Raw genomic sequence first — 27,577 nt, 5'->3', positions numbered from 1 at the left:
AGTGTTTGGACCTCAGCCAGTGAACTCACAGGTGCTTCTTTCAAAGTGTGCTCTACCTTAATCTACAGGCAGACTGGGCTCCATTTGAAAATCTGTGCAAAAGATGGCACCTCCTGCAGCACGGTGCCCTCCAACACCCCACTGCGGTATTATTGAAGCTCTGCCTCTCAGTGATGATAGACCCCCACTGAGCCACAAAGGCCGCTACCTGCAGCATCAGATACTTTCTCCCAGAGCTAACAATATTATACTCTCAGGGTGTAAGGCCTCAAGCACATTTATTAAAAAAAAAAAAAAAAAAAAAAAAAAAAAAAAGTTGTTTTATGGGGATTATCTAAGATATTTGCTAAGATATGATGATATTGTTGATATGGATAGTGCTAAGTAATCTTTAATAATGAAAACAGAAGTTAGAGCATTTTCTTTCTCCTCTTCACTCCTTTTTTTTGGTACACATATTACGCAAGATCAACAGCTTCACTGCTTTTCAGTAATCTTAAAAACAATGACTCTGGTCTCACAGGAATGTGTATTTATTATAAACCATAAGCCATAAACAATGCCAAAGTAAAGTCATAGAATTTGTATAATTGATAAACTTCAAAAATACCATAGATCTTCACCTAAGTAAACTTTCTTAAGTGATGGGTCCTGCTCAATAATCTGTCTAAGACACTGTATTTGTGAATTGGTATTTAAATTGGCTTATTGAATACAGAGGAGTCAGTAGTGGCATCGAGCAGAGAAAAGTCTAAACAGAGCAAATTCTCCTATGAGAACCAGGGGGGATGTCAGGCCAATGTCTCCCCCAGCGGAGAGGGTCAATCTCTACCCTGTCTGACACAGGGTCCTCACACTGAAGGATGCAGCATTGTACCATTGTCTGCGAAAACATAAGACATCTTCTCATATCATCCTTTTGCATATAGACTTGAGTGCATTCCCATCCTTGTCAGGAATTCAATCATGTAAACCTTACGAGTTCTTGATACATCAATAATTTCCTTCCATGTCTGTTCACAAATATGAATTCTAAATATCAGCCTCTGTTGCATGCATGTACAGTAAAATAGAAAAATGCCAACCAAGTATATCACTATAAGTCAAGTTAATTGTTTCCGTTGCATAGATTTCCTGCAACCCTTGTGAGTACCTGAGTTTTTTGACCTTGAGTTTTAATATGAAAATAACTTGAGTTTTTCCTTCTGTATTTTGTGTGTAGGGTATATTTATATTTCATATTAAAACAGACAAACAAACCACAAAAACATTTAACTGAGATCATAACTTTTGGTGTTTTTGATATTGAATGTTTTCAGTATTTGCCATTTCTCTCTTTTCTGCCTGTATGCTGACATTGCAATATCTGTCAAGAGAGTGCTGTGGAATTTTACAGACAAAATTGATGCAAGGTTCATTTGTCCTGCCTGTTCCTGTTGATTGGGTTCTTGACAAAAGCCTTAAAGGCGCATTACCCAGCCGTTATCTCCAGTGTACTCTGGAAAACCAGAGGGCTGTGACCACTTGAATTGGCCATCTGTCTGTGGTAGAAAATAGTTTGCCTTTTTCAGATAAACTAACATTAAACGGGCTTATGCCTTTTACAATCCACTTTTTTTAGTTTTCTTTCTTTTTCTTCCCCAACAATTGTCTTTTCCCTATTGGAAACGGTTGTGTTGATTTAAGAGTTTCTAAAAGTATCCAGGAATATAGTGTGGGAGGCTGTGGATCTTCAGGGACAGATTTCATGACTGAAGAAGACTGTTGACTCCTGAATGTCTTGAGCTAAATGATCTTGGCTCCCAATGCAAGTGCCTAGGCATCATCCTGCTTCTGGCAGAAACCACAGACATTCAAAAAACCTATCACTTTCAAAGGAAAACAAAAACAAAAAAACAAACAAACAAACAAAAAAAAAACACATCTCAATAATTTAAGACATCGTAAATTTGGATTTTTGATGATTAAAGATACCAATAATAAGAAATATGCTGTATGGATATCAACACAAGGATTTGCATGAGACTAACTGAAAGTGGCCAATTTCCAAGTGAAACTAAAGCCACTGCCATCAGTTAAATAAATATCCCATCTTTTTCTCCCTCCAGTGTCTCATCTGCTTACAAATGTCATTCAATCCCTGATTCAGACGGCCCGAGACAAAGCCACTGAGCCCGATGATGGTTTATTTAGCCACACTCTATTAAACCACTCCAAACGAAAGGAGTAGCTTTGTTTTTAATTAAAATGTCAGCTTGCAAGCATTAACCAATAGTGCCATTTGCATTAAGTTCAGCCTGAGGATTGCTGGGATACCTGATTGTCTTAATACTTTTATCCTTTACCTGTAGTCAATGAAAAAACTGGCGCTGCTCTTCAAGTAAATGAGGAATGAGCGCAGTGGCAAGTGTGAACTTCCTCTGGCTGCCATGAATCTATTTTTAAAGGTGCAAAGATAGGAAGGGGGTGTACATCTGGGAGGTGTTGAAAAAACTAATAACAGTGCTAGTTACTTAACAGTCATGTCATTAGAGGGGGACCAAGGATTCATTTTCTAGTAAGGAATCTTCTGAGCTCTGTTTCTTATCAGAGTGTATGTAAAAAAATATATATATGAAAAAAAAAAAAAAAAAAAAAAAAAAAGCTATTCCCATTATTTAATTGTACTAATCAGGTGTCATTAGTGTTTGCATTAAGATTCTCTCCCAAGGAATTCATTGTAAATCATATAAATGTACTTCTACAGAAAATCATTGAAGGATCTGGCTTGTATTAATTTGCTTGGAGAAGTCAGAGGGACCATTTGAGAAGGTTTATTTTCTGATAACCCTTCAGAGTTCTTGTACGTATATGTACAACACCATCTAAAAATGACACTACCAAATCGACACAACAATACTAATGAGCTTCACACGGGTATACAAGAGCTGTACATTATAAGTATGAAATAAATGTAACTTGTGAATGGAAACCATTTGGGTCTTAAATGGTTACCAGGTAACTGCTAAAATAAAACATTCAGCTGCTCCAAAAATAGACCAGTTTCAGGATAAATAGATCAATACGATTAATTCTTTATGGCCCATTGCTCTCAGGAGTCCTGTGCAGTTCAATGCCTGTTTTCTGCCCATTATCTGTCCTCCTTATCCCTAGCACATGCATCTCTACCCTCAACAGCACTTTCCTGACCAGGATTGTCCCTCCCGCTTCCTCACATTCCTGTTATTTCTCACACTTGTTGCACATCCTATTAGAAGTGCTCTCTGCAACTGTGGGTTCTTGTTCCCTATTTGGTGCTTCCTAATCACTTTAATGAATATAACTTGTGCAAAAGGCTAGACAGGGATGACTTCCTGAAGTACCTAGGGTAAGCATATCAGTCTCAGATTTGAACCAGCAATCAAAACATACAGTGCAGTGCCTATGCACTTCAACATGACATTTACCCCTCCTCCAGTCTTCTGTGTTCCTGTGAGCTGTGTTCCTGTGTATGGCTGTATGATGGCACTGTACACAGTAACTCACAAGCTGGGCACATTTACATACATGTAAATAACATATAGGCTAGTAGAAAGAAGACTGAAACAAAAGATAACCTACAGTTACAGATAAAGAAATGTGATGAGTTGGTATTACTTGATTTCTACTTTTACAATTCTACAATTAAATGATTAAGATCTTTAAGAATTAAATAATGGAAAAGTAATTAAAAAAAAAAACCACACAAATCGCCAGACTTACACAGAAAATATATTGTGAGCTGATCTTTAAAACAATGAGATCAAAACAATGTACAATTAAGTCATTCAAAAGGTTCACTTTGGATTAATCTGCAGAAAACAAGTTGACTTTAAGTCTATTTCAGCATATATCATAGATGATGCTCTCTCTTTCCACTTTCTTTGTTAAAGGAAACCATTTACAGGTCTTGAACTCTTCAGTTTGACCCTGGAGGCTTGTTCCTACAGTCACGAGATCTGATTTCTACCATCTCAGAATCTTCGACTCTGGTGGTTGTTACTTTTTTTCATTTTAAATGCTTTAACATTGTTTTCCCTCTCACCGTTTTACATCGTCATACAAAAACTACAGATATAGAACCAAATCACCAAGAGGTATTTTGAGTCTAGTACCCTAAGCAGGTCCTGATTAATAGTTTTTTTCTGACATTATATGTCATTACATATATATTTCATATATAGTTTGTCATGATTTAAATAATGGGTGGCCATTTCCTTTGCAGCTCCTGTATGCCTCTCTCTTCTTTATTTACATTTATTGTAGAATGTGATGAGTAAAGCAGTTTGTTTGTATGTCTGAAGCAAGAGCAGATATAATGAGGGATACAGAACATATTCAACTAAGTAGCAGCTGTCCAATTAAATGTACAAATAATAAACCATGTTAAGCATTTTCCATTGAAGTGTGATATGTATTGGTTTGTAATAATAAGATATAGTACAGCTAACGAGTGAGGCATTCCTGAGGGGGGTATCCATACATATACATATATATATATACATATATATATATATATACATATATACATATATATACATATATACATATATATACATATATATATATATAAAAAAAACATTTAATACACAATATCAATACTTCAAAAGGGTGACTCGTGTGCATAACAGGAAATCCCAAAAGGGTAATTCATGAGTTTCCCTTAACATCTGCGCTTCTTGTTCAAAATACAGTATTAAATATTACATATTGCATTTTTTTTTATTCAATATTGCTCTAGAGAGCAGCTGCAGTTAATTTGTCTTCTACAGTTCAGTCTTTTGACCTAAATTATTTAATGTTGCTCAGATCAGTCCAAAATTGTTTTTTTCTCAGCATGGAACTGCTGAAAGTAAAAATTCTCAACGGCATTCTGGGAGTGTATGAAAAGGAAGTATGTGATGTAAAGACCGACTTCCGAACATTATAGGGATCACTGGAGTTAATGGAATAGAACACATAAGAAAAAAAAAAAAAAATATATATATATATATATATATAAAAAAAAAAATGCCCTGTGTGATTTTATCCACTCGAAGGGTTAAAAACGAGACTGTAGCAGAGAATAAATGTTATATTCATTTGAATCCCCTTGCCAACTATCAATATACATTCTTTATCATTTAAAGGTTTCCTTTTAGTCCATTCATCACAGCGAAACACGCTTGCAATTTATCTGCTTATTAAATTGAACTGTGTTGTGTTGGTAAAATTGAATTCAAGAGGTTTATAAATGAGGTGAACTGGGAAGTTTCAGAAACAACAAGGCACTAATAAAAGCCATTCAATAAATGCGGTTTTCAACTAGAAAGTTATCAGACAATAAGCTTTGTTAAGAATCAATAAAGGGCTCTGGCACTTATGCTAATAGAGGATTGCTACAGCTCAGGAAGAAATAACAAATTATGTGGAAAAAGATTTTTGCACGGGTGGCACGGTGGTTAGCGCTGCTGCCTCGTCCCGGCTTGGGGTGCCTGTCTGTGTGGAGTTTGCATGTTCTCCCCATGTCCGTCTGGGTTTTCTTCAGGCACTCTGGTTTCCTCCCACTGTCCAAAGACATGGGGCTTGGGTTAATTGGTCTCGCTAAATTGCCCTATATATGTATGTGTGTGTGTGTGTGTGTGTGTGTGTGTGTGTGTGTGTGTGTGTGTGTGTGTGTGTGTGTGTGTGTGTGTGTGTGTGTGTGTGTGTGTGTGTGTGTGTGTGTGTGTGTGTGTGTGTTGCCCAGTGTTGGACTGGCGTCCCGTCCTGGGTGTATTCCTGCCTTGCGTCCTATGCCTGACAGGATCGGCTCCGGCTTCCCCATGTCCCTCACCAGGACAAGGGGTTTTGAAACTGGATGGATGGATGGAAGATCTATGCACACACTGTAGGCTATGATTATATATCTTTACAACTGTTAAAGCCTGGGCAGGATTGGCATCATTCACACACCTTCTATATTTATAATAGAAATGATTGTACCAATATTAGTGGGTTAAAATCTCCTGCATAAAGACCTACTAGGGTTCGGTGAAAACATGATGTAGTGACATGTAATGGCTTGTTCTGCACATCTTATCTGTAAATATATATATTTATATTTCAATGGGGGCAAATTAGACATGTTCACTTCTCTCTGTCTTCACTCTTTCTATCCTCCATCGCAGGTTCTCTCTCTGACTCGTTTGTTTCTAAGCATGACAAGAACCCCTCAAGGTGCTCTGGAACTTCACAATCATTTGTCACAGATAATTAGCCAGGCAGCCAGTAACCTTCTGCATTACAATGGAAGTTAAAAAAATAAAAAACACAGTCACATGCAGCAGCGCCTCGGCTGACATTTAGACAGGGGCATTATTTTCTCAGTCTGATAACACGGGGAAAGAACACGGTGCCTAACAATGCGCAAAACTGCCTGTAGCCCTGGAACTGAGTCTGAGCTCACTGCTGACACGTGTGGCACAGAGAGAGACCTTTTGTCAGCAGGGTACTTGTAAGGGGTTTCTGGTAGCAGAAGGTCAGAGGGTTGTAGCTCAACAGGTTTTCCTGCTGAGTGCAACAGTCTGTCCCATGGGGATATTTATATTGCCAGCGCGTATAAAGCTAATTCACCAGGGCCACCCAGTTTGTGCTTGAAGTCTCCTGTTAGTATAGTCTGAATGTGGAAGAAGTGGCAGGACTAGTATGTGTGTGTCCATTATGATATCACAGAACCATATTTTTATTTTTCTGATTATATTTGGATTTTTGTTTGATATTTGGAACACTGTAGCATCCTGTGTCACCTAGGAGCACCTTTCTGTGCTGGAAAATTGGTCGTTTTTTTTGGTGCATATATGCACACATATATAGAGAGCTTTAACAAGTACATAGCAAATACAATTACTGTATGATTTTGTAATGAAACATGTAGCTGATGGATGAGTTTTTTTGTTTTGTTTTTGTAATCACAAAGTTGTACAAAAAATAACGTGAAAAAGACACACCATATATACACTCACTTCAAATCATGGAAAACTGAAAGAACACAATTCTGGCCTCTACCTTTTGGGGATGCATATGTGATCAGGGAAAGTCACCTGAACCCAATACAATTCCCACTATATTTCTTCTATGTTACATATGGAATAAAACCAGAGATTCTGCACCTTTCAGGAAAAGAGGTATTTTGTCTTTTTATGCCATTTGAGGTCTTAATTATCAAAGTGTAATGATATATTATATATATATATATATATATATATATATATATATATATATATAAATTTGAGTAGATTAACCCATTTCCCCAGTTCCCAGACTGCTAATAATTCAAAAAGACTTTTAAAAGCAGGGAAGATTACAGTAACAGAGGACTGGACATAGGCACTCCTGGTTTGAAGGATAGCCTCCTGTTCTGAAGCATTAGGGTAAGATAGATCCTGAGAACTTTATTTAGAAACCAACTAATTGAACAAAACTAGGTCTGTAACGGCTTGCCACAGTAATGCAAGATCTTTAGTTGTATAGAGTATAACGCATGCCAAGATGAGCTATCCTTTACCCCCAAAACTTAATGGGTTTGTTGTACCACAGACTTCTTCCTGATTACAATATATCGACTGCTTCCAGATTCATTGTCTTGCACAACATAGGGAAGGTGTATCATTGTGACAAACAAACATACTTAATAATGCAATAATTGATGCACAATCACTCAGCTTGAGTAAGAGGTTATTTGAATGGTGCAAAATAAATAAGTGAATTTGTCTTGATACTGAACATTCTTAGGTTATAAGACTTAATTGAGACCTTTGAAAAATAAAATAAAGAAGACACTGAATTTGGATATTTAAGAACACACATATTCAACCTTTATGGAAATGGTTAAATAATGTTGATTGAGGTAATCCAACACTCCAATTAAAGAGCAGCTGTCTCTTAATTTAAACTAATTATCCAAAGTCTGCAGGTAATGAAAATTACCCATGTATTAAACTCAGAATTAGATTGAGTAGTTTCCATGAAAGGATGTGTTACTCCAGTTCCAAACAGAAATAGAGTGGTTTTAATTAAAACATTCTTATAAATAAATCGAAATAAATAGGTACAGTATATGTTGATGCATTATCCACATGCATTTCTGTGTCATGTTTAATTATGATCAGAATTAACAAGCTCAAAGTGCCGATTTTAAAGAATTTTCAAATCTTAATTCTTAACTGCGGCTGCTTCTATGGTGAAAAATCCTGAATTAATCCCCTTAGAATGAGATGTACTATTACCTACAGAAACCACTATCCCTATCTGACTTGTGAACTAGTGAAGTCCTGCTTTGTTGATGACAAGCACTGGGATCTGTAATGTGATACTTTAGAAATGTTAAGTGAATTGTATGTATTTATTTTTACAGAAGCAATTCATGCTACTTCACGTTAACTTAAGCTTCGTCTTCTGAATGTCAAGTGGCTGTGTGTGCCAACCCATCCATCACTACCTCGCAGAACAATGAGAATGGCTTTCCAATGACAACAGTGTGGAAGATCCAAAGACACTGGAGCAGGGAAATTCGCCAAGTTGCAACGCTTCAGCTGATCAATGAATGATGGCGGTGAGATTATCAATGCAAACGTTTTCCTTAAAGGTTCCTTTAATGCAGCAATGCTAAGATTCAGTCACAATGTGTTCTGTCTTGCTTTGCAAGTGCCTTTAAATAGCTGGCGATCATGCAGAATACATAATAAACTAACACAGCTATCCGAAGATATTGATGTTGTTGTTCTTTTACACAGAACCGCAGAATGCTGTGAAGTGTGCAGAGACAGTGTTGCTAGAATTTAAAAGGTTATGCTGTGGACTAATTAGACTGGCAAGATTGTGTTGGTATACAGCTACAGGATGCAATTCTGAAAATGAACAGGGTTGACAGTGTGATAATGGTGCAGAGCAGCCTAATACCACAGGCATAAGACACGCCTGTTTTCAGGTGGAAAGGGCATGACATACAGTATGGTATTAAAGGGCTGCTAAATAAAAAGTGAAATTACAGTGTCTCAGAATTACCTGACTAGTTAAACGGTTTGCAAACAATGCTATTTCTTTGACGTAGTATCTTCTTATTTCTTAGAAGTGTTTTCTATCATACATTTGTAAGCCAAATAAAGTATTTTGTCTGTCAAGATTTGGCATTGCATTAATATATTAAAAAGCCCTTTCTATGCGCACGGAATCTACACAACTTTAGTTTCCAACCTGACATTTGTATTTTAGTAAAATAGCTTTTAACATACAACATTTAGCAAAGAAGTAGCACAGTTTTTTTCTTTTTTTTTTCTGGAATATAAAGAAAAATCTCAAAATAAACCTAATGGATCAAAATGAAAAATTAAACATGCTTTACAAATTTAAATAATTTAGGACAAGTCCCTGTTTTTCTCAGTGATCTTTTAGATAAAAGTTGTGACTTTAAAATGGTCTTCCTGAAGCACCTTGGTTTAGCTGTTCTTTTGGATTGACAGAAGCTCCGTCTTGACTAAAGGGCACGGCTGGAGGATTTCATTGGCTGCTAGTCAATGTGGCTGATAATAGAGAAGAGTTCAGGGAGCAATGTTTCGCTCGTGACCAACATGATAAACTCTATGTATCCAGTTCAATCAGTAAGCCAGCGCAGATGATTATTGGTTTTGCAAACCAAAACACTGCTGACTAATGCATTCATTGGAAACAGATGTTCAGAAATCCACTCGTTGCTATGGTAATACATGATAAATTATGGTTGCTTGGGAACCCGGAGTAAAATGGATGGAGAGGTGAATCTGTGGATACACTGGCCATTTGCTCCTAGGGACAGACATCCTTTGTCCATTCAGCTACAAAAAATAGAATAAAATAAAATAAACTCCACTGAAGACAGAAGCTAACAGCTGCTCCCAGGGAGATGTTATTAATGAGAAATAATTATATGGAACAACAGGGACAAAACACAACATACTGAGTGCCAGCTTGTAATATAACCAAGACTGTCTCCATATATATATATATATATATATATATATATATATATATATATATATATATATATATATATATATATATATATATGATGTTTCACAACCATTGGTATAGATCTCCACAGATCAATAAAACAAAAATAATGACTAGGTTGACATGCAAAAGGGGTAGCTGCTGGATCACTGTCTCACTGTAGGGTGCATTTCTCTCACTCCAATACCAGACAGTCTTGGATTCTCTTTGCTCCAGGAGAGCATTGCAGAGAAAAAACAGCCTCTTTGGCCCTTCGCAAAATGTAACTGGGCAGAAAGATAATGGCCTTCATTGAACCTACTTTGAAATAATCTCAATGATGATGGCAATGCCACAATTAATGACAATTAACAATAACAATTAGATTGCTGAAAAGCGGATTCATTGAGACCGGGGCAGGATTAAGTGCTTAAATCCTCAGTGTACCAAACACTGTGCTAAAATGGGCACACACATATTTCAACAGTGCTACACCGGAATACTTATACTACTTCTATAGCCACTACTACCAATAAGCATAGAAACGATGGCATCATTACAGACTGTATCGTTAATATGTGCAGTATGACTCTTTATGAGCCCTTGTTACAGATGCTTGGACACACGATGGTAGAAGCATTCAGTCTCACAGCTGTGGTTTCTGGAGAGCAGGCTGGATAAAGACAACAGCACCTGTCTGGCAATAAAATCGGCCATGTCAGGAAAAAGCATGAGGCTCTATTCGAGTAAAGCGGGCTGTGGTTTTCAACTTACAGCTCTTTGCTCAACAATTATAGCTATGATCACTCATGCAGAATGCCAGCAAGGTGAGAGTGGGAGAAGATGGTGAGATGTGCCAATGAATATCCTAAAAACATTTTTTTTTTTAAAGACACCAATCATTTACATAACATAAAGTAAAATAAAATTAAACAATAAATGTGTATGTACATATTAATAATTCCAGAATTATCCTAGACTTCTCTAGTATCATAGACACTAATGTGTACAGGGTCAACAAAATCTGAATATGTCCAAGAAAGCTTAAATGTTAAGAAGAAATTACTATACATATATGCTTCTTTTTAGCATAATTCTTTCAGTAAAAAGCTGACATTTTACTGGAGCAATCTAGGTAAAGTACATTGCTTAAGTGTACAACGACACCGTCCCCCAGTTTGGACTAAACCCATGACCCTCCACTCCAGAGTCCAGAGCCCTGACCGTTACTTCACACAGGCTAACATCTGAAAACACACCCTACAGTGCTGGCATGCTGGCATGTGAGGCGGCTGTGCAAAGAAAATCCCCTTTTCTAGCCTCAGCTATTTTAAAGGGCAAAATAGGTTCAATAAACAATGAGGCAAAGGGCAAACTAAAGAATGCAGCATTGGGATTATCAATACAGCAAGCAAGACCTTTTACAGTCATCTCAGCACTGTGCTGCTGCACTGTTAACCCAGAGCTGGTGACCACGGCAACAGAAAAAGACAAGCCACCGTAGGTATCCTTGTCCGATGTAAAGAACCCTCAAGAAGAAGCTGTTCCTTGTCCACCAGGATGATCTTTGCAGAGTTTCAATGATGTAAGACTAAGTGATGCTTCAGATCCAGTAAAGAGCAGTTCTTGTTTCAAAACGTGACATGGGCAGAAAACTATCTAAATGTGTTGCAACAAGGTCAAATAAGTGGCCATGAAAAAAACAAGGTGAATAGAGGAAATAGCAGAAAGGGAGCAATGTTATACTTCTTTTTGTACAGTAACCTTTGGTACCATGCTGTATTATTTAGTGATGTGGCAGGGAAATTAATATTAATGAATATTTAACACTATGCTATTGCTGTGGATCATTATGAAACAGAGAATTATATGGCATAGTAAAGAACACAGTATATTCTTTAAAATATTGTGATCTATTTTAACGATTATAAGTTGCCCTGGATAAGGGCACCTGCTAAGATATATCATTTGAATAATAATATAATTCCAATGTACCATGGTTCTTTGCTCTTGGGATAGTAAATGGCCATGAAGAACAATCTGAAGGATACATCAAATAAACTCACCACACATCACTGTCAGTGCTACTATTTACACTACAGTTATTACAGTCATTGGCAGTATTTCAGTTTCTTCGTCTACTATGAAGTCTGAATATTATTATGAATAATAACACAAAAATATTAAAAATTGTACTACTATTATTCACTTACAATTACCGCGTTGATAATTTCATTTGTGAAATGTAGCAGGGAGGCTTTTGGCAAACTAATTGCTATTATTGGATACACTGGCAGATAGCCAGAAAGACCAACACTACCTCATTAATCCTATGACTTCTTTAATGAAGAGTGAACACAAAGCAATACAAAAGAAGCCTGCTGGATTGATGGTTCTCCTGGCCCGGCTTGGCCCGGTCCGGCACAGGGTTTCCACAGAGCATTAGAGAGCTTTCCAGCCAGGTGCTTTTTACATACCAAAGACAGTGAGAGTGTAGTGGAAGTGGACAGCAAGGTAGAGAAAATGAATGGGAATAAAAATACATAAATTAAATTGTGTTGCATTTACTCTGAAGCCCACAGGGAATGCTAAAACAATGTATAACTTGATGGCTGAACTGTCCAACCACCTTTCCATTCTGTTTCAGCCGCCTGGAGCTTCTCAGAGATACCTGAGCTCATAGAAGTCCTGTGCCGAGGTACTATAAAGATATGACTGAGATCATTGCTGGTTTCATTCAATAAAGCGATCACAGGACCTTCTATTGAGATTTCATGTCATATTAGTTATGCTGAGAATTGGGTATTGCTGTGTCACTGGTACCATTTAAATGCACAAGTTGTCTATGAGTGTCTACAAACGGCACTTTGCTGTAAATGAGGGTTGCCATGCACTTTAATAAACAGTATGCTGACTCACCCAGAAAATACAAATTGAACTTCTCAGTAACCACTGGTTCAAATATTTAAGACTGTGAAGATCAAAGAGAGATACATTTCTTTTTTTTTTTTTTCTTTCCATAGCAACAAAGCTGTCTGTAAACTCTGGCCAATAGAAGCAGAGATACACATGGAGTATACTACTGAGTCTGGAAAGCAGGCCCCGGGTCAGGGGCTGGACCTCTCTGCTGTAGTCAGCAGTTAAGAAGGAAATGATAAATGCCATTCAAGACAGTGAGGACAAAACACAATGCAAAAATGCACAATTATAAAGATATTATAATAATCCAACACTAGTAATCTATTCCCACTCAATTTCTGCTTACAATTATGACTGCAGACATTCCCACTATTTTTTAAAAGGGCAGTCACTTGTGGACTGTGATATTTCAGCCCACATTGAGTAGCACTCCTAATGTCATTCGTAACCCACGCTAAAGTGCATGCTTTTTTATTAGCTTTGATGCAATTCCTCCTAGACTACTTAATAATGACCTATAAACCAATATAGTAAAAATATTAAATAGAAGATGGGGAATAACCCAATAACACACAGACCAAATCTGATTTTCATCACACTAAAGATCCTGTGGGTAGAGAGGATCACCTTTTCACATTTCAATCTCGGCAAATGGCATTCTGGGGGGAGCCGTGGAGAGTCACCAAATCAAATCCAACGTTGTATGGTACATAACATTAAATTAAATGATGTACACTGAGGTACCCTCTAAGCAAATGAAAAGGAAAACATTTCAATCACTTACATTTATAAGCACAGAACAATATATATATTTTTTAATAGCTAAACTTAACAGTAGGATCAATTAAAAGCGGATCAAAGGAGACAGGGTGCATATTAAGTTAGATGGATCCCCCCATTTAATCACCTTTATGCTGATGTGCAGCTAACAGTGGTTGTGTCGTATTAAAGCCTCCAATCTTTACTAATGATTTTCTTATCCGTAGGGAAAGCGTTCCAAATGATAAAGGCATTCTTACAGAATGAATTAATTTGACTGCACAGTCATCATAAAAAGACTCCACCTGTTGCTCTTTAAAGCACTGTATACAAATGTACTGAGAGTGCAGTTTGTTTCTGTGACGGCACTGTACAAACATTACAGCATTTGGTTACAGAGAGCAGAAGGCATTTCCCTTCACCTCAAAACGAAACCCCAAAAAGACAGTATAAATATATGGTTAATAAAAGTATCAAGTGTCAATGCATGTCCTTTGAGTAAGGTATTTTTACATTTTCAATTGAAGGGACTGATTTATTCAGAAGTACATAAAAATGAATGTGGTACTTTCAGTTGAATGTATCTATTAGTACAAACATCAGTCTATCAGATTTCATAGGGCACCCTTTGTCTGACACAAGAACTAGTTATTATCTGCATTATCGACTTATTTGATTACTATTATGATGATGATCATTAATTTAAGTGTATTACATTATTCATCACAACACTATGATCTTGCCTATTCATTAATTTTAAAAAAGGCATTGGGCTGAAGCGGGGTAACACATACCATTCCTTAATGAAACATTACCAATACCGAAACACAATTGAGTTTTCATCATTAATTCAAGATCCTTATGTAAGCAGTTACTGTTTCCAAAAGAATAGTAGAACAAATAACGAAGTTGGTGCTATTTTACTGTGACTCTTACCACAGAAAAAAAGCATAAGGTGCCACAGTTAAATGCTTCTGGATTAACTGAAAACCATGACTGTCTTCTAATCCTCTTTTTTATGCAACTAAAGATGCTAAAAACAGAATACGATATACACTTACACAAATGGCATAATCTGCAACCACCCTGACTAATTAAAACACACACCCAAGAAACCATAAAGTATTAAATCAAACAATTTTACATAAAAAAAAAAATATATATATATATATATATATTTCAAACAATGGCTACAGATGGCTACAGAGGTGTCAATGGAACCCTTCAATTCCCATAGTGCATTGCTCAATATCCAGTATACCATATGCCTGGCCCTTTATATAAATACAAAACAGCTATAACACCTCAGCCTAACTCAGAGTTAGGCCCCAAGGCTCAGCAACAGGTGCTCTTATAATCCAGGCAGCATCTCCAGAAAACAAGCTTAAAACACACACTCATAAACTGCTCAGACTAAGCAGGAACATAGGATGGATTTGACAAGTCAAACCCTTTTAGCCAACTACCCACTGTTAAATAACTAACTAAATAAAACCATTAGCATGGTAGCATTGTTTAGTTTTTACATACATTAGCAAAAAATAGAATTGGTTTCAGAGAGTTATTGTATGAGATCTCAGTCAGTCCTGTAGCTGCCCATCAGAATAAAGCGAAGTGAGAAAGAAAAGCCCCCATGTACTCACCCCACTGCAGAGGTGCCAGCTGTAGGTGCTCCAGGACCAGCTGGTTGAGCACACCTTCCACACTGGCTTCTCCCTGCCGCTTCAAAGAGGGGTAAAGTAGGGTTAAGGAAAAACTTGGAATAGGCATAACCACTACCATACTGTAGATGGTGAAAGCAGCTGATCAACTACACTTGTCTTCATTGCAGTGATTGCACCAGCACATCTTAAACCAGGGGATGATTTAGAGACAGTGCATTGCTAAATGAATCATTTACTCATTTCCTATATCTGAAACAATGATTAATTTCTTATATACTCATGGAGCAGTCTAAGTACCACGTAAAGTTTAGTTTTCAATCAGCTTCATGCAGTATCCAGAAGAAAACCTTTCGTAGGATAACTTAACTTGATCCAGATGAGAGTGCACTGGGAAAGGAAGAAAGGATTTTTCAAGACTATGATGATACATGAATACATTTTAAGGCTGAATGCACATGATACTTTCAATCTTTTCGGGAGAGACTTGATAGAAAAAAGGTGTAAATTACGAATGATGGTGGGTTCATTACACAAATGCATCCTGGGAAATATTTATAAATCAATTTAATAGCTTTGGCAAGTAACTTTCCAGACAAATTATATGAATTGGCATGAAAAGTCTTCATCTCACCTTAAAAAAACAAAAAAACAAAAACAAAAACAAAAAAAACCTGTTGCAAACTAAAATTGTCAGCGCTGATGGTTATACATGATTATTTACAGTTTCCTAAGTAATGTAAAACCGATCTTGGTGACCCCTACATTGACAGTTTACTGTAGGTGAATGGCAATATTAACAGTGCCAGCTTAGAGAGTGACTGAGAGAAATGCATCAATATTGATTTTAATGTACAGGCCTTCAGAGGAGTACCTCTACAAACTGCACATAGTGATTCTTAGCACACGTAGCATATGAGCAGCTTAAAGCCATTTTCTCCTCAGGATGTGAAATTCCCTTCTCAAGGACATCTGTGACTCAGTCTCAAGTACAAGATCCAGACCATGACAACATGCAAGGATTTGTTGCTTATAGCAAATTTCTCTAATTAGGGTAACAATGATTCAGGTTCACTAGACACTTCTAGACCAAATGCATTTTTTCATTCAGTCCTACTAGAGTTAGATTGCTGATAGATAATCCATCACTTCTTGAGTTCTAGACTAACACGTTCCACATTTCAGTCAGATTCGGATTTCAATATGATGTGACCACCCACGTATATTTACATGTAATTAGGAAAAATCAATCTGTGTGCATGTCTGTATTCTGACCATTCAGAATAGATGGGTGTATCATCTTGCTTTTTGATGTGTAGATTGTGAAATGTAAGAACTTCAATTAAAAATACTTTTAAAATTCATAAAGTTTAAATTTCCCCAACAGCAGAGAGGAAAAATTGGACATAATACATATTAATATAGATATTTTAATCAAAGCACTTTCCCCAAGCAGAATATTTCTTCCTTTTTTTTTTTGTAATAAAATAAAAATGAAAAGGCCATTCTTCAAACACAATTCTTCACTATATTATCCAAGAAGGTTTTAATGGTCATAAAACAAACAACAGCTAACAGACTGAAACTGAAAAAAGTCGAAATAACTTTCTACCTTTCATGCTGACAAAAAAAAATAATAATAATAAGGTTATTTGTCTGGATAGCATTATTCCTAAATAAACTTGACAACCAATGCCTCTATCCCCTTCTGGCATGAATAACCCCCAGGTCATCTTCCAGATTAATAATATCCTATATATCAACAACAACCAGATTACCCTCAGGTATCAAAGGAAAAAAAAAAGATCTTGTACTGAATTAAACATTTACAGGCTGTAACCTGCTGCAGGCCAGTTTCCATTTTAATGACATAAATGGCTAGTAATGAGAGGCCAGATGCTACTTTTAAAGAGTTACCTTTTGTGTATTACTGTATACTTACAATCTTTCTGGTCAGCTCTACTTATCCAGCAGACCCAAGACCAGCAGGCAAATAAATAAATGCATACAGCAGGACATAAAGCAGATTCTATAGAAAAACATAAATGGTTATATTTTACTTTTAGTACATTATTTTGTCTGTGTACTGTGTGCATGTTAATGAGGGAAATAAGTATTTGACCCCTTCAACTTAGTACTTGGTGGCAAAACCCTTGTTGGCAATCACAGAGGTCAGACGTTTCTCGTAGTTGGCCACCAGGTTTGCACACATCTCAGGAGGGATTTTGTCCCACTCCTCTTCGCAGATCCTCTCCAAGTCATTAAGTTTTCGAGGCTGACATTTGGCAACTCGAACCTTCAGCTCCCTCCACAGATTGTCTATGGGATTAAGGTCTGGAGACTGGCTAGGCCACTCCAGGACCTTAATGTGCTTCTTCTTGAGCCACTCCTTTGTTGCCTTGGCTGTGTGTTTTGGGTCATTGTCATGCTGGAATCCCCATCCACGACCCATTTTCAATGACCTGGCTGAGGGAAGGAGGTTCTCACCCAAGATTTGACGGTACATGGCCCCGTCCATCGTCCCTTTGATGCAGTGCAGTTGTCCTGTCCCCTTAGCAGAAAAACACCCCCAAAGCATAATGTTTCCACCTCCATGTTTGATGGTGGGGATGGTGTTCTTGGGGTCATTCCTCCTCCTCCAAACACGGCGAGTTGAGTTGATGCCAAAGAGCTCGATTTTGGTCTCATCTGACCACAACACCCAGTTCTCCTCTGAATCATTCAGATGTTCATTGGTAAACTTCAGACGGGCCTGTACATGTGCTTTCTTGAGCAGGGGGACCTTGCGGGCGCTGCAGGATTTCAGTCCTTCATGGCATAGTGTGTTATCAATTTTTTTCTTGGTGACTATGGTCCCAGCTGCCTTGAGATCATTAACAAGATCCTCCCGTGTAGTTCTGGGCTGATTCCTCACCGTTCTCATGATCATTGAAACTCCACGAGGTGAAATCTTGCATGGAGCCCCAGACCGAGGGAGACTGACAGTTATTTTATGTTTCTTCCATTTGCGAATAATCACACCAACAGTTGTCACCTTCTCACCAAGCTGCTTGGCGATGGTCTTGTAGGCCATTCCAGCCTTGTGTAGGTCTACAATCTTGTCCCTGACATCCTTGGACAGCTCTTTGGTCTTGGCCATGGAGGAGAGTTTGGAATCTGATTGATTGATTGCTTCTGTGGACAGGTGTCTTTTATACAGGTAATGAGCTGAGATTAGGAGCACTCCCTTTAAGAGAGTGCTCCTAATCTCAGGTCGTTACCTGTATAAAAGACACCTGGGAGCCAGAAATCTTGCTGATTGATAGGGGATCAAATACTTATTTCACTCATTAACATGCAAATCAATTTATCATTTTTTTGAAATGCGTTTATTTTTTTGTTGTTATTCTGTCTGTCACTGTTAAAATACACCTACCATTAAAATTATAGACTGATCATTTCTTTGTCAGTGGGCAAACGTACAAAATCAGCAGGGGATCAAATATTGTTTTCCCTCACTGTATATAACAAGTAACGATAGAATGTGTAATAATATAAATGGTCATCCCTCCCCGCCATTCAAAGCCTGCGAATGTAATACAACCAAGATGAGTACAACTTTTTGTATCAGATCATATCTATGAAGGAAGTCTGCTGAAATATCAGTGTTTCTCTCCATTTTAATTTGTAATCTTTGAAAATGTGTTGAGATATCTGTTGTTACAGATACATTTTCACAATTTGTATTATAAGTAAAGTACTGAAACTGTTCTGGAATGAAAGGTAAACAAAAACAATACAGAAATACACAACTTAATTAATAAACCAATAAAACTGGCAATCTGAAAAAATGTCCTTTCACATTTATTGTTTTATCTTCATCTTCAATTTCTGTTATACCTATGCCTATATATATTTAAAGTGCACTTAGATGAGCTTCTTTTACATGAGAGTATTTATATATTGTAGAGGGGAGGGGGGAACTATATGGTTTATTGAATTTAAATTAAACTTTCTTTCATAAAGCAGACAAGCCCACTTAAGTTTCTTCTTGAATATACTATAGTCCACTTTATTATGAGCTTCAGTGGAGCAGAAAAAAGAGCTGACTGTCTAAACTCAGTCTGTTGACTGATGCCCATGTGTGAACCGCAGCCACGGAAGGGCCTCCCTTTGATAAATTAATTCATATGGACTGACATGGACCCCATCGTTATTTCACCTGCTACAGGAAGAGTAAACAAGTCTTCAGAAAATAAGTCTTCATCTGTCTCGAAATCTAGAAAGATGAAATTAGCTTGTCTTATTCCTCTAGGATTCAATTATATTAAACAATCACTAGTCAGTGCATTTTGCTACCTTTGCTGGAATTATTACCTGGTTTTGTTTTAATACTAATATTCTCTCCAGCTGTTCAGCAGGACAACTATGACTTTGACACAATGATACAGATTATAGTCTTACCCTTCCTTTAGGTTAAGTAGAGGTGAAGTGGAAGTATTTTTGAAACAGAGTTCAGAGGGGCTATCATACCCGTGTTACTGCTGCCATTGGAGTACTAATCACCTTAAGACCAGAGGATTACCAATTCTGAAACCTAGTCCTGTGATAAGCACCAGTCCTAGATGAAAGAAAGAGGTGGTCTGAACTATCAGGCATTATAGTTAATAGTTATATATGTACATGTAGATGCCGTACTGGGCAGCATGGTAAGAGACCTCTCCGAATTGCCCTGCACCTCAATGGACCCCAGGGGAGAAGCAATGACGGGGAAGTACTTGACCCAACGCTTCCCCATGAATGGCTGGAAGCAGGAAGCACCTGGACTCCTGGTGAGGGGAGGCATGGAGAGAGTCAGGGTGTGGAGAGAGAGAGCAGGAGAGAACTGCATTAAAATGACAATGGTATGGACAAACGGATTTACAGATTACGGACTTGACTGGTTGACAGAGTGTTTCTCACATTTGTCCTTTAGCTCATTGTAAATGTATAATCTTACTATGAAAGCTTGTGAAACATCTGAAAGCTTTTATCAACAGCAATGTCATAACACTTTCCTTTTGAAAATCAGTTGTAATTTTGTATTTTTCACTGTCTTACAGTAATTCACATATTCACTGTGTAGCACTCCCATATGGACCTCAAGTGGAAATGTCTCTGTTCAGAGTTGATTAGCTTGTGTGTGTACCTGGCTGTGTATGTTCAGACCACAGGGGTCCTACAAAACATCCCCAAAGCTGTGTCATGTGGAAAATTAGAGAGACAGTAATTGAAAGGCTGTTTCCATGTAAATAAATTAGCAAATATGATAGTAAATTCAATAGCTATGCAAGTGAATAAATAATTAACAGGACTTGCTTCCCAACAAACTGACAGCAAGTCCTAAATTACACTGAATCCATAATTGCTTCTTCATTACCTCAATGTTCCAGATGTATGCTTCTCATGAAGGCTGTTGCTGACTTTGCAAGAACACTTAGTTATTGCAGTTATTTTAGAAGATTTCTTAAAGGTAATAAACATATATTATCTTAACTGCATTGCACTAATAATGCAATTTTAACAGATCCCTGGGACAATCACCTTGTCTTTTTGTTAACAGTAGGGTTTTCCTACCCAAAGGCCAAGTGTGAAGAGTAAGGGACAAACTTCCTGTAGATCTGTACTCTGTTTGAAGACTAGCTGTGCCATCTGTAAGTGTTGTCAACTAAACTCAACAAGTAACAGGTTCAATGCAATGCACCTCTGCTCTTAAAGGGCCTGGCTTATCTCTAATAGCTGAGTCTCCTATGTGCCAGAAAGAGATAACAGGGGTATACAAGTGCAACCTAAAACACAGTCTGAGTTCACAAGGCCAATTAGGAGGAAGCTGCCTGCCTGGTAGGGCCGTGCAATGAGAGATGACCTCTCACTGAGCCACCATTTATAGGAAATGGGTGCTTAAAAGGGGGGGAAAAAAATCCTTTCCTGACAAACGGTAATTTCTTTCCAGTTATAATACAACCAATCATTTTCTTGCATGATTTCCCATCTTGCTAAATATTGTTATTCATAAATAGTTTTATAATGATATTACATTCATCTAGCAGAATCACAGGACTTAAATCAGCAGACCAGTTTGGGCATGGAAAGAAGCTACAAGGCATGCTAATTAAATCAACTGGTCTTCGTCACCCTGCCGTAGAAAATGTGTTGGTAACCTTCAAGAGGCCTTGCTGAAGAGGACTGGTTCACTGGATAGGGATGAGGCAAATAGTATGGCTTTATAGTGTCTGTACGGCACATACATTCCAGGAGGGTCTGTGCTTTTGGAACTGAAAACGACTGCTAATTACTTTTGTTCTGACTGAGTATACTGGGATATTTTTTAATCAAGGACTATACTATTTAAAGATCATGTCAGTCAATGCCGCTCTCTATCAACAACATGCAACAACATCACACCATTCTTTCTGTCTCTAGAAATGCAGAATAAAGTTTTGAATGCACGCTGCACTTTGCTCTGGCCACCCATCTGCTTCCGCACTGAATTTACAAGCACAACCCTCTAATTGTGAGTGGGAACCAGATGTTGGCCACAGATGCTAGCTGAGAACCGGCTTTACTTCCAAGGTGCATCTTACCAAACAACTATGATGCCCTGCAAGTCTGCTGGCGATCAGATAGGGTCTCAGATTTTTTAAGTCCGTCTAACAAACTAAAAGGGCAATCTGTAACATTTGCATACTTTTATTATTATTAGAGACTCGCTCAAGGAGAACAAATTCTAGAATAGTACTAGATTTTTTTCAATTAAATTGGTAACTGCAAGGCAACTGAAGTAAAAAAAAAAAAAATACAAATATCAGCTGTTGAATTTCACTTTCCAAATGACGTTATAAAATACAGCAATGATATACTATCATTCACTGTAATAGAACGTACTTATTTATGTATTTATTCATATGTTTCTATATACACTCTTAAAGCGTAGATACAGTTGAAAAACATGGTATAGGAATGGCACTGGTGCAAAGAAAAAGCATTACATTCATAGGTAAAGTAATTAATCTATTCAATAAATTCCCAGCAAAATGCTTAACTGATGTCTGAATCTTAATTTGAATGACTGGTTTTCATGACTGCTACATTTAGGTTACAGAATCAGCTGTGAAACATATTGGATTTTTTTTTCTCCAATCTCAAAGGTGACATCACAGTCAAAACTGTTTCTTGATTGTCTGTCTTGCATTCTCAGTTAGAGTTGACATTTACCACCTCAAAAGTTTTTCATTGTTACTCAGAATTTTAAAATATGATTTTGTTCACAAAGACTACAGACTAAACTACTGCTACTGTTGATCCGATGACAGCTGCACTAAAACAAAATATTCTTCTCTCGCATACAGTTTTTAGTATGACATGATACCACAGCGTTTTCACAGTGAAATACAAAGTGACCGAGCTGTGTGTGTTTTATTTTCCACTGAACACAGAGCCTGAAAAAGACTCACCGAGTCTACAGCTGCTGTGCTTACACTGGGTTTATGGCAAACTGTTGGGCAAAATCTTAGCGGCAGCAATTTCTGAACACAAACCACTAGTAATGCTATTAATATGAAGTAGGGAGAATCATGCATGCTTTCTCAACCCTTCAAGTTACCTTACCACTCAGCCTCACTGTGCATATCTCTGAAATTCATTGTGCTGACTGTTGTAACAGCTATGTGACAGTAAGCCAATAGTACAGTCAGAAGCAGGGCAAGATATAGGGTCAAAAAAAGTCTTCAACTGAAAATTGATGCTGAGAAGGTTAAAAGCAGGAAGGCCAATTAGGATGAGAATTTGTCTCTCTCCCTCCACATCATATTTGCTTGCATTTTACAAACCATGTCAGTGCCAGCATATTTCCCTTCTGCTTCTTTCTTTAAACTGATATTTTATTTTTAAATTTCTGTCTTTTGCCAAGTGCATTCACAACATCAGACTTAACCTCAAACAGACTTGAACGTCCCACAGATAAACATTGTAGATCCTCTCTTCAACGCAGCTGCTCAATGGAAAGTCACTGTCACTATATCTGTCTCCACTTAAGGAAGAAAAATAGCTTTTGCACACTCCTTCACTGCAATTTAATCTGCACAATGATTTATCTCCATTGAAATGAATCAATAAATAAGATAAGACCTTTTCCTTGCCAGTTTTGATCATGTAGTTCCGAGCTGTCCATCTTTAATATCAAACACTCTGTCCTGCAGTATGAGGCTGAGTAATGTTCAGAGAAACAGTTGGAAAAGGGAAAGAAACATGGGTAAGCAGCAGCCTTTGTTGTTTTTTTGCTGGTTTATATCTTAGAAATGCATTATAATGCACCACTGATTTCTGCTTGGATAACAAAAAAACAACAACAAATACAGCTCACTTTTTTACCATCTTAAAACCCTACAGGACCCACACTTGACTGCAGGGAATACAGAATGGTATGTAAGTGAATGTAGGGTAGGGAAACAAATGAAAAAAGGATATGATCTTCCAACAGATATCCAACTTGCTGTTAATCTCATAGCCTCTGGCCTGCTGTCTCTCCTCCTCCAGCTGCCTGGGGTTAGTGTACTGGATCCTCTCTTCATCCGGCTCGGGAAGAGTCTCAAAGTTGAACTTGTTCACCTGAATAGCCATCCTAGAGAGAGAAAAAATGCACACAATACATTGAGAATTAAACCGGGCTCTAAAGACATTGACAGGGCAGATTCTCTCCCCAGGTCATTCTCACCGGCTCGAGATGCTATTTCTACCGGTTCACATACCTTCTCTCTCTCTCTCTCTCTCTCTCAATGGGTTTATGCCTGGACTACATTTTAAACAGAAGGGAGTGAGATAAATGACTCACTCGCTTACAATAGAGTCAGAGTTCCAGCAGGAAATAGGTTGCCCTTTGTATTGCTATGTTGCGCAAAATGTTCCAGAAGGCGATAACTTCACCAAGAAATACATGACAATCTGAATTATTTTCTGAGTGAGACAACAAGAAAATATTAGAAAATGTGGTGGGACTTCCATTTAGACAAAGACTGCTACAATAAATAATATCAAAGAGCTATTTAAAAAAAATACAAAATGCATCTCTATGTAGGCTAAATACTTAATCTCTATTGAATATAACTTTTATTAAGTAGCTACTGTGTAAGTGGATTTTTTTGTATTGTGTCTTTTAGCCACTACATTTAGTAAAAGCTCAATAATGGATAGAAAAGGAAAAACAGTGCTGACACATGTACACAATGCTCCAATAACAGATTTTGATGAAGATGTGTTTAGATCAAAGCACTGACCATGGAAATATAATTTATATTTGGGTGAATAAATTGTGGTGCTCGAGGCAAAAAGCAACTGTGCCAGCACTCTTCCCTTGTTTGTTGAGTTCTTGAAAGAAGTGAAACACAGCAGTTTGAGTTTCACCAAAACCACAATGAATCGTACCTTTCATGCAGAAATGAAGCATAAAGAAACAAATTATGAAAAGAAAGCCGAAATGCACCGCTGGTGGTTGACTCTATGTACATGCATAATACAGGGAAAGTGTGCTGCTGAGAATCAATGGGAAGTTAATCAGATTGAAAGTTATCCTAATGTTATTCCAGGGTTGTGGTGATTCAGGGGCTCACAGAGACCACTGCTCACTCTTATTAACTGGCAAGTGTCACCTTGTATTAGCAGCTGTTCTGCACCACATTGGAAGCCATTGCCAGTCAAAAACTTTGGGTTTAAAATTGTGTTCTTAGTAGAAAAGACCATCTGTCTACACGCACAGCCTTGGCTTGCCAGGAAACATCAGACGAGGTGGATGAACAGAACAGCAGGTTGACTGACAGCTTGTCCAGCAAAGGGACAGACATAGATAGGTATTATATACAGTATTGTGTTTCAGTATTGCAATGCATTCTATTAAATAAATACAAATATTTTATAATACAAGATTTCATCAGTATGAAAGAGTGAGAAGCAATGGAGGTGGCAATGGACAAGATAAAGTATATAATTTCCTAGCATGTTACGTTGTGCACGGCACTGCTTATGCGCTATTTCCTGTCTATTGTCATTTTAAATAAATGTAGTTTTATGCAAGCTGACAGTGATAAAGTCTTGGGCTTTATTTTTTACCTGACTGGCTTCATATCCCATTTGGAATCATTTCTTAGAGTGACATATAATATGATGATGATTTATTAATCGATTAAGATGATGGTGATGAAGATTATTATTCTATACATTATTCAGCATTTTAGATACCTAAGGATTTATATAATTTTTCATTCAAACCATCTTCCTATGTCTTATGTATTGTGTTTCTATTTAATGATATAGAGGTCTGATGTCTGTAATCTATATTGATGATGTGTACTCAGATCACACTGTAAACAAACCATTTACTGCAACAGTTTGCAAAGCAAGCAAAGCTTACTGTGTTGACCAGCACATAGAGGTAGACATACACATATATGTATGCATGAGTTTATGTTTCAAGCTAACTGTTTATCTCTTTATCTATCTATAATATTTAAAGGCTACCACCACTGTCTGGAAACAACGTGCAAGTCTATGAAAATTAAAAGGTGACCATGTTAATTTGCTGTAATATAAAACATGTGACTCTTCATCATATTTGCCAGTTTAATGTGTCTCTCTCTCTTGCTGACTGGGAGAAGTGACAGGCTAATGAACACAGTTAGAGAGTAGCGTGCCCCCTGGATGGGTGGGAAGTAGAGGGGTGAGATATGATTGGATTTAGCATACTGCTGTTTTCTCGATGACACACTGCTGCGTAAGAGCCAGTACCACAGTAGCAAAACACCTCTGAATTAAACACTGCATTGTTGGAAAGAAGGCATTTATGACGTAAAGATCATACACACAGAAACCAGGTGGTCGGTTGTGACTGCAGAGGTGACCTGTTTTTACCCACGTGAGCTTCACCTGTTTAAAGATCATGCTACCACCAAAAAACCTTATAGACACTTCCATCTCATGACTAAAACTCAGTTTTCTCTTTGACCCTGCTGTTCGTGAGTCACAAACATTGAAGACCTGTGTTAAAGTGTAACTCCATGTGCCTTAAGGAAATACTTTGAAAGATGTGCCTCTGACCAACATCAATCATTCAAGTTAGTTCATACTACATGTTGAAACTCGTGATCAATTCCTCATGGCATTTAGTCATGGTTGCATTTGCTGCTATTGTTGGTTGTAAACTGTCTGTAGTGCATAATGCAACAAGAAGAAAAAGAAAAAGAAGTAATTGAACAAAACATCATGTAGATGAATAGTTGGAAAACAGTACCATGTAAACAAAAATGTCTTTTAGAGTTCATTGTCTCCAGACTATTTTTAGCCGTACACACAGTATTGTTTACAGTTTACATGAAGCAATATTGTTTTATGTGACAACAGGAGATTGTTTTAAAGGTCAAAGAAAGAACTTACATTTGTAAAAAAATTAAACATTTAAAAACATTCAAATTCTTTGAACACCTCAAAATCTGCTTGACAAAGCCAGCGATTATTTGCATAAAGTATTCTTCTCTGAAGCCATCCTTTTCGCAAGTGTCTTTGTTGCAGTAGACTTCCTTTATGAATAGTGTCTTCGGTATATGAAAAGCATCACATCTTCTAAAAGTTACCCCTCACAACTTTCAACCACTTCGTGACGACTGAAGGGGAGATTTATGCGATTAACTAGTTGTTTGCTAGGCAGTCTTTGCCATCTTTGCACAACAGTTAAGTGGCAGCCTGGGAGCAACAACAATAATCCCATCAATAGCAATTATATAACACAGGAGCAAGTCACTAATCAGAATTAAAACAAATCAAAGTTAAGTTAAACAATCATCTCCAGAGAGTGAAAGGAAAATTATGTCTAGGGACAGCCTTCTTTATAGTCAGGGGAGATGAGGGGTTGTTCATCAGGGCAAGTTTCTGTCCAACAGGACAAGATCAAGCTTTGGTTTTTGTGAAGGTCAAGCGTTTCTGATCATGTTTCACTCTGAAAAGTTAAAGATTTGTAACAAACCACGTTTCTCAATTACGAGTCAAGTCTCCGATCTCTGTACTTACTCTAGGATTTCCAAAATCTTTGATATTTAAGAAGTGGAATATTTTAAAGTCTTTAACGGGGCGAAAAGGCAGATGGCAGTGGACTAGTTCCAGGTTTTTGAAAAGGTGTCATCTTGCTGCCTTTGAATATCCCCATCTTCAATACATGGGAAGAGCCACTAAGCCCC

The 27,577-nt window shown here is 37.5% G+C and overlaps 1 protein-coding gene across 2 annotated transcripts in view; it reads right to left on the bottom strand.

Annotated features, from left to right (window-relative positions):
- The window catches only part of trappc9 (trafficking protein particle complex subunit 9), a 341,171-nt gene that overhangs the window by 105,681 nt on the left and 207,913 nt on the right, over positions 1–27,577 (bottom strand). For both annotated transcript variants that reach the window (XM_066715841.1, XM_066715842.1), the window contains 2 exons: positions 23,827–23,979; positions 15,324–15,415 (listed from right to left, as the gene is read on the bottom strand). In XM_066715841.1, the coding sequence (XP_066571938.1) occupies positions 15,324–15,415; positions 23,827–23,979 (245 nt within the window). The remainder of the gene's footprint in view (positions 1–15,323; positions 15,416–23,826; positions 23,980–27,577) is intronic.

This window comes from Amia ocellicauda, chromosome 10 (assembly GCF_036373705.1).
Source record: "Amia ocellicauda isolate fAmiCal2 chromosome 10, fAmiCal2.hap1, whole genome shotgun sequence".
In the NCBI taxonomy this organism is placed as follows: Eukaryota; Metazoa; Chordata; class Actinopteri; order Amiiformes; family Amiidae; genus Amia; species Amia ocellicauda.
Note: the sequence above shows the minus strand (reverse complement) of the source record. Positions and strands in the feature narration are given on the sequence as shown.